We start from the raw sequence: 9219 nt of genomic DNA, 5'->3' as shown, positions 1-9219 counted from the left end.
GGGGGGTTGTGACGGAAACACGTAGATTCATATAAAATCTTTTTAACAAAAAAGAAAAAATAAGAATCCCTATAACCGTAATGTGGACCTTTCTTCATCAGGGTAAACTGTCTATGATGATATAAGGCCCACCTTTCGAAAGTGCTCGGGTTATAGGGTTTTGTATTTTCGCTGTATATAATGCCAGCGTATTCATTAGATACCCGTGTTTTAAATTAGTTTTAATTATAACAGTTTCTCACATATATATAGTTTACATATAGCAGAAGGAATGTTTGTTTACATCCCAACAATTTGTTTGTTTGTAATTAAGCACAAAGCTACACAATGAGCTATGTGTGCTCTGCCCACCACGGGTATCGAAACCCGGATTCTAGCGTTGTAACTCCGCAAACATACCGCTGTGCTACTGGGGGGGGGGCATATCACAACAAAGACACGTCTTTTAACATAGAGATTCTTCTAGATTTTATACAGGAAATTAATAAGGAAGGGGCGGATTTTTTCATTTCTAGTTAACAAAACAAAATAAAAGTTTTAAGATTTTAATAAATCCCTCTGTTGCAGAATATAAAGAGTAATATTTAATTTCATACAGTTGCCGTTACATTTAAGGGATGTTCTCTTAGGCTCATTACAAATGCCGTTTTTTTTCTTTGAATTTTCTAAATAGTGAATAGTTTGAGTTATGCCTTTTCGATTTCATCATCAACTTGATTTTATTCTTTTATCTTTCTAATTAGTGAATATTTTGAGCTATTTCTCTTGGTTTCATTATGAATTTGTTTTTGGTTTTTGATGCCTCTAAATAGTGCATGTCTTAAGACTTGTTCTCTTAAGTTCACCTCCAACTTCTTTTTTCGAGATTCCTAAATAGCGAATATTTTGAGATTTGCTCGCTTATGTTAATCAATAAGTAAGCATATGTAAATTAATTTTCAGTAGGTGAAAGTGAGATGTGACTTAAAGGATCATTATTTGTTCCATTACACACGTGTCATATTAGCTTAAAACCGATTCAAGAGCTTAGCACAGATGGAGGTAAAGATAGCTTTTTTACTAGTTCAGTGCTGGTGTTCACCGAGCATGCTCAGTATTGATTTAGCATTGCCTGTCTGTTTTCTCAAGAGAACACATGTCTTTGTTAATCGCTTTCAACATGAAATGTGAATTGTTACCTTCTCTTTGTTCTTTCAGTAAAATATAATCCCCTGGGAAGGTAGCGAACGCTGTTAACAAGAATAATTTATCAGAGTAAATAGATGCATTTGACCTGGATCATTTTAGCGTTGTTTAAAGCGTCAATATCTTTATATCACTGGTAGTTTCAGACGTCATATCCCCTTCGATTGGTGTGTTGCTGTCAACTTATATCGTCGTTCGAAAAGTGCGAGATTGTTAGGAGCTGTTCCACTAGATGTGGATGACGCACGTGGCATATAATGCCTGAATGGTTATATCTGAAAGAAGAAATGATCAAATGTGTAATATATTTCCAATCAAATTACTGTTACTTCCTTTAGTTTGCTCGTTATTTTTAATAGAACCTATTGTACTATTTCACAACCATCCGAAGCATCTATAAAACATAATAGCTATTAGATTTGATGGTTGGTTAGTGGAATTCTTGTTGGGACTGTTTCACCGAAAAATGAGCGACATTGCAGGCGGCGAATATCTCCTTACTCGTCGGCATTCTACTTCTCACCTTGAGCCCCAGATCGGCAGCGTTGCTTGGGATATATCGCCTTCTCTAGAAGGTAAAACTAAATTCGCTAAAATGTTTGATGTATTTTACGAATCTGAGATATCCATGAAAGGTAAATCCGTTTTTTTCTGCCCATCTTTGCTTCTAAATTATTAATTAAGTTTAATGTTAATCGAATAGAAGAGTCAACAATCTTGGTTGAGGTGTTATTTTTCTTCTTACCATATAAAGTTATTAAGTAACACTAACATCAGAAGGGAAACTGTGTTACAAACTAATAAACTAGTACCTGTTACATGAAACGTAGAGTAAAATATTGGAGTTGGGCGTCATACCCATATCCTCATAACACACTCACTGCCCAAAAGTGCAGAGCGGAATTTTTTCTTTGGAAAAACGAGATGCTAACACTGGATCTCCGGATCCATAGTCCGGTATGCTAAGCAGCACTGGGCCACACTCGGTTCTGAAAGAAGTAATGTCTTTGTTAAAATCAATGATACTTTTCATTACAAGAGGATCTTTTTTAACTGTTTGTTTAATTCTCTGTTTATACACACATACACACACTTAAAGAAATATATAAAGGTACTTTTTCTTACTTTTACTATTCGATTATTTCTTTCCGTACAAGTATATTTTATTATTTTTCTGAAGTTTTCATTCCACAGTACGAAAGGTTAAGTTGTTACTTTGTATAATAGATTTAACACTAGTCGTTTATCCAATCTTGTTCTGCTAAACAAGTATTAGGTAAACGTTACGAGTGCAACGTTTTAGTTACTACGAAAATAAACCGAAAGATTAAAGATATGACGTGTTTAATAACTATGACAATAAACTGAAAAGGTTAAAAATATAATGTGTATAATTACTGTGATAATATTCTGAAAAGGTAAAAAATTAGGATAGTTTAATACACTATGATGAGAAATTAAAAAGGTTAAAAATATAATGTGTATAATTACTGTGATAAAATTCTGAAAAGGTAAAAAAATGAGGATAGTTTAACATACTATGATGAGAAACTAAAAAGGTTAAAAGTGAGGACTATTTAATACATTATGACAAGAAACTAAAAATATTAAAGATATACTGTGTCTAATCTTTGTGATGAAAAAATGAAAAGGTTAAAAATGAGGATAGTTTAACACACTATGATGAGAAACCGCATAAGGTTAGAAATGAGGAATACTTAATACATTATGATGAGAAACTGAAAAGGTTAAGGATATATTTTGTTTAATAACTGTAATGAGAAGCCGAAAGGGTTAAAAATTAGGACGGTTTAATATACTCTGACAAGAAATATTTAATACATTATGATGAGAAACTGAAAAGGTTAAGGATATATTTTGTTTAATAACTGTAATGAGAAGCAGAAAGGGTTAAAAATTAGGACTGTTTAATATACTTTGACAAGAAACTAAAAAGGTTAAAGATATACTATATCTAATCATTGTGATGAATAACCGAAAAGGCTAAAAATTAAGACTCTTTAATACCCTATGCCAAGAAACTGAAAAGGTTAAAGATATAATGTATCTAATCAATGTGATGGGAAACCGAAAAGGTTGAAAATGGGGTTAACGTAACACACTATGATGAGAAATTGAAAAGGCTAAAGATGAGGGTCGTTGAATCACTATAACAGGATACCAAAAACATTAAAATGAATACTGCGTAATTACTGTGACAAGAAATCAGAAAGTTAAAATATTCAAATATTAATTACCGCTATGTTTTCTCCAAAGAAACCAGAAAGTTAAGGTATTCAAGTATTAGATACCAATATGCTATCTACAAAGTAAAAGTATCCAAACATAATCACATGTTCTTCAGGTATTCCCAGTTGTAGTTTCAGACAAAAAAAAAAAAAAAAGACCAACTATACCAAAAAGATTCCAGAGATAGTTTAGTTTATTCTGATTACATATAGGAAATTTTATTTTATAACTTTATCTGAAAATAATCGACAACAGAGAATCCCAGTTGCCCTAACTTACAACTTCGCAACAAGGGTAATTAGTGGGTCGCAGTCTTGCCATGCTATTTGACGAATTACCTAGCATGACGTATTATTACATCATGAAACTAAAATGGTGCTACTTGAAGCGACTGTTTTCTGAAGAGTAGAAATACATAATGTGGCTATGAAGCTTAATTTTAGGTGGTTTTAATGAGCAGAACTAGTAATTTTTGACACTTTAAAGGATTACACTCCACTGATGTTTTTCATTGTGTACTATACACTCCCCTGATGCTTTTCAGTGTATATTATACACTCCCCTTATGCTTTTCATTGTGTACTATACACTCCCCTGATGCTTTTCAGTGTATATTATATACTCCCCTGATGCTTTTCAGTGTATACTATACACTCTTCTGCTGCTTTTCAGTGTATATTATACACTCCCCTGATGCTTTTCATTGTGTACTATACACTCCCCTGATGCTTTTCAGTGTATATTATACACTCCCCTGATGCTTTTCAGTGTATATTAGGGGAGTGTATAGTATACGCTGAAAAGCATCAGGAGAGTGTATAGTATACACTAAAAGCATCAGGGGAGTGTATAGTATACACTGAAAAGCATCAGGGGAGTGTATGATGCTTTTCATTGTATACTATACACTCTCCTGATGCTTTTCAGTGTATACTATACACTCTCCTGATGCTTTTCAGCGTATACTATACACTCCCCTGATGCTTTTCATTGTATACTATACACTCTCCTGATGCTTTCTATAATGTAGTATACAAACTTTTGATCCTCTCTAGAGTGAACTAAACACATTCGTGGTGTTTTTTAGGGTGTAGGGTAAACACTCCTGGTGTTCTATAGTCTGTAGTGAACTTACTCATAATGAACTCACTCGGTACAAGTACACACTTCTGGTGTCCTCTATCGTCTAGTGTACACCCGTCTGTTGCGTTCTTGTGTGTTCTGTACACACTTATAATGTTTTATAGTGTGTACTTTTAGACTCATTTGATATCTTCTAGAACGTATGATACGCTCTCCTGGTGTTTTCTAGTGCGTAGTAAACACTTTTGATGTTTTCTGCTGTGTACTTTACAATCTCCTGATGTTAATTAGTGTGTCCTATACACTCCTGGTGTGTTATAGTGTGCACTTTACAATCTCTTGATGTTTTAAGGTGTGCATTATATAATCTCCTGATATTTTCTGTACTGTATTATACAGTCACTAAATATACACTCCTCATTCTTTCTAATGTGTAGTATACACACACACACACACACACATATATATATATATATATATGTATATACATACACCTCATGTTTTATAGTGTTTACTCTATTTACTCCCGGTGTTCTTTAGTGTAGAATGATCAAAACGAAACATGAGTAATGAAATACATTTAGTTTTTATTTAATAATGACTTTTCTTTAAAATGACCAGTAAAACTCTGAACATCGTTATCTTGGGTATTTGACAGTCTTCTCAGGATGATCCATGCATTTGTAGAGTGAATAGTTGTCCTTTCCAAACCCTTCTGTTCTTTAAGTGTTACTTATCACAAATCAATAAAATCATTATGAAATTCATTAACTGTTTGTTCATAGATATTCATTCGCAAGGGATTTAATATCTCAATAAACTCAGAGACTGTCAAATGTGGACCAATGTAAGCCACCTGATGTGTTGAGGATTTTAAAATGGGCGCCAATCGGTGGTTTAATTTCACTTTGATAGTTAAATTCGTATAATAATTATTTCTGGAAGATTTCCACCAACGAATCGCAATACGACTGATGAGTTTTTGCGCTGTGGCCAAATTTATTGCGTGAGTCAAGTTTCTTTTAGATAATTGGAATGGTGTAATCTCTCGAAAATCTGGTGTGTTTTTTTTTTTCTGTAGCAATTTTCTTTCATTTCGAAAATACATAGTGCGCGAATTGAAACCTCCCTTGTTTGTGGCTTTATTATGAGATTAATAATTGAGTTGTCTCATCATGATTTGGGTCAAAGATGCATCCCACAATCAAAAATCTAATCAACGAGTTGTCAAAAAATAAAGTCTCGCAAAGCAACGTCAATAAGTTGTGCTAACTAACAGACCTAGTGAACGGTATGAATCTTTGAAATGGCTGCATTCTGTTATTATGTTGTAATTATTATCATGCTATAATTATTGTCACGTTAATTTGGTCATCATGTTGTAATTATTAAAAAGGCAGTTTAGTTATCATGTTGTAATTATTAAAAAGGCAGTTTAGTTATCATGTTGTAATTATTAAAAAGGCAGTTTAGTCCCCATGCTCCAATTGTTATCAAGACCATTTAAGTCACCAGGTTGTAATTACTATAAAGCCATATCAGTAATCATGTTGTAATAATTAAAAATCCAATTTAGTCATTAAGTTTTAACTATTATCACATTAATTTAGTTGTTTTAACTGATCATTGTCCCTACAAAAGAGCTTGCGAAATCATGATTATGCGTTCATATTTTATGAACATTGAGGGATAGTCGCCAGCAGTGACACCAAGACAAAAAAAGAATTTACAGCCACCTGGAGTAGCTTGTTCAGAGTTGACATTGTGGAACAATGGGCTACCAAAGCTGTGTCATCAGCATATTGTAACAACTGAAGAGGAGGCTGGGGACAAGGCATATCAGCAACATAGAGAATGTACAGAAGAGGAGACAACACAGAACCTTGTGGAACTCCAGCATGTAGTGTAAAAGTGCGAGAGAGAATCCCATCAATTGATATAGCGGCACGCCGTCTGTGTAGAAAAGAGGAGATGAGACGAATATAGAGAATAGGAAAGTGTATCATATGCAATTTATGGAGTAAACCTAAGTGCCAAACTGAGTCAAAAGCACGCCGTAAATCAAACAGGAGCATGCAGGAGGGTCTTTGAGTGTTGAAATGATTGGAAAGTGAGTCAGACAATTTGAAAAGTTGATCCAAAGTAGAAAGACGTGGGCGAAATACGCCTGTGTATGAGGCAGTAGATTGTGAGCAGCTATGTATTGATGAAGACGGGCAACAAGGATGAGTTTAAAGGCTTTACTAAAAACACTAGTGAGACTGATAGGACGATAAATCTACAGACATATCTACTATAAACATATACTGAATCAAACACTAATTAAACTGGTGTATTTACGTGTTTTACACTCACCAAAAAGAAACCTATCATTCTATAGGTATTTGAAGAACTTGTAGCAATCCGCCACAATTTAATTCTTTTTTAAACAACTCTACTTATTCAATTATGTACAAGCTGCCCAGTGTCAGATAACAATACCATTTGTTTAACAACAAGTTAAATCTTGGAATGGTCTATTCTTTCATTGGGGTGTGTGTCTATGAGCCAGAATAGTTTCGGAGAATTCCACTCCTCATCAGTGACTCTGGACACTACCACCAATGAAATATCAGACCAAACCAAGCCATTTTAAATGACATACATTTTTAAATGATAATTAACGCAAACATTTAGTTTTTTTAATTTTGAAGGGCTGTTTTTTTTTTCTGGATAGAAACTTCTCATTTCTTTAGTTTCTTCTCTGTGTAATTATATAGTATCTGCATTATTCAATATCGTTTAAATATTTTTATCGTATCGAGCTGCTTAAAATAGCACAGGATATTTACTCATGAATATATAGTGAGGCATACCTATGTTATATCATATTAAGTTGAATATTTAGAAATCCTGGCAAGGACAGAATGTAGGTTTTATCACCCTTACTAAGCTACATTATATCATAATTTATTTCTATGAAAAAATAACAACAGTTTTCTGTTTGTTTGAAGCTAAGCACAAAGCAACACAATTGGCTATCTGTGCTTTGCTCATCATCGGTATCGAAACCCGGATTCTAGCGTTGTAAGTTCGCAGACATACTGCTGTCCCACTTGGGGGGGGGGGAGGCATTTCTGTTTTTCTGAAGCAATGGTTATTACTTTTGAAACTCTGAAATGCAGAAAGGAGAGGTAACAATGTATATTTTGTAACACATAAATAGACGACGTATTTCTTGACTTTTGTAAGCACACTTATAACTAAAAAATATATTCCAATGTAGAAACATTAAGCTTATAGTGCAATATAAATTATACGATTTCAGTAATACTTTCATATCTGTAATGCTTTCTTCAAATAAAAAAGTAAATTGTCTGTTTTTATCTATGTGTTCTGAGATACTTGAATATATACGTAGTATATTGAAGATTGTAGAAATGAGATGTATGTTTGTATTATTCAAATTCATCTTATTTGTGTATAAACTAATTTTAAAATGCCACACATAACTTTCTTGGAAGACATAAACATTTTCAGTTCCTGAAGAATTTATTATGAATATTCCTGCACATTACTGAAATTGCTGAAAACATTAGTAGGACTTGGAGAACTAGATAAATAGCAAGTAAAATGATCGCAAGACGTGGAAAAATAACAAAAAATATGTTCATAAAATTTAAAAACACACGTCTATAACAAACACCCATGTAACACGGTTTATACTGCCTGACAAAGGGCTTCTGCCCGAACGTTGTAAGTAATAATCAAAAAAGGTTTTTGTTATAGACGTGTATTTTTAACATATTTTAGCATTTTTTTAGATAAATAGCAAGGCATATCTGAAATGTTTTTCAATATTTCTCTTCAAAGGATTATATGTGTATTCGTTTAAAACTGTTTGTGGGTAATTCGTGCAAATAAACTTTATTTTGATATTTTCTAATTTATGCAAGTATAAAAGTATTTAGTAACATGAGTTTTGCATGCACAGTAATTTGCTGGATTTGTTTTATTATATGTTAATTACGGATGAATTAGAAAGTTTATAAAAACGGCCAGTCCAATTCAGCAAATTAATTAGAAATGGCTCTGGATAACTTCAGAACTCTTTTATATTTTGGTAAGTCTCGCTAGCATGGGAAACATACAAAAATACACATGTTATCAGAATGAAACGGTCTAAAACGTTTTGATTAATGTATTCTTATTTCGGTTATCCCCAAGATCACTGAAAAGTGGCGTAAAATGTTGCTCTCACTCTATTCTGAATAATGTTTCATTAAAGTACAAATCACACAATAACAAATGTGTACGCCCTGCCAGTATAAGAGATTATAATAACTGTGTTGACTATAAGTGAAGAACTGGATTAGTTATGAGAAAAATGTTGTTGTAACAGTTTCTATTTGATTATTCAGCAAAATAATACAAAGTATAGCCCACTTAACAAAATGGAAACGTTTTATTTATTCAATTGAAAGTTTTATAACTTACATGGTTTCACGAACTAACGATAACTAAGCGATAGGCCTAACTCAAAACAAAACTAAACAGTCATTTCATTGTTAAATATCTTCTTGTATCCCGGGCACTGACTCAAAACTGGTTGACTACTACACAGTGTGGTCACAAGTAAATAGACACCACCTTTTCAGAAAAAAATGAAAAATTTCAGTCACATTCACATGAATTGATATATTTATCTTTTAATTAATATCT

At 33.0% G+C, this 9219-nt stretch overlaps 1 protein-coding gene across 2 annotated transcripts in view; it reads left to right on the top strand.

Moving 5' to 3' along the window:
• LOC106462779 (cAMP-dependent protein kinase type II regulatory subunit-like) overlaps positions 1-9219 on the top strand; it is a 103420-nt gene that overhangs the window by 46887 nt on the left and 47314 nt on the right. Inside the window, exon 1 of one of the 2 annotated variants that reach the window (XM_022390117.1) lies at positions 1218-1760. The exons of the other annotated variant lie outside the window; for it this stretch is intronic. Coding sequence (XP_022245825.1) covers positions 1652-1760 — 109 coding nt within the window. The 5' untranslated portion in view covers positions 1218-1651. Of the gene's footprint in view, positions 1-1217; positions 1761-9219 lie in introns of those variants that run through there. 2 annotated transcript variants of the gene reach the window in all.

Source organism: Limulus polyphemus, unplaced genomic scaffold (assembly GCF_000517525.1).
Source record: "Limulus polyphemus unplaced genomic scaffold, Limulus_polyphemus-2.1.2 Scaffold1247, whole genome shotgun sequence".
Classification (NCBI taxonomy): Eukaryota; Metazoa; Arthropoda; class Merostomata; order Xiphosura; family Limulidae; genus Limulus; species Limulus polyphemus.
The sequence above is the reverse complement of the archived record's forward strand: the minus strand, read 5'-3'. Positions and strand labels throughout refer to the sequence as shown.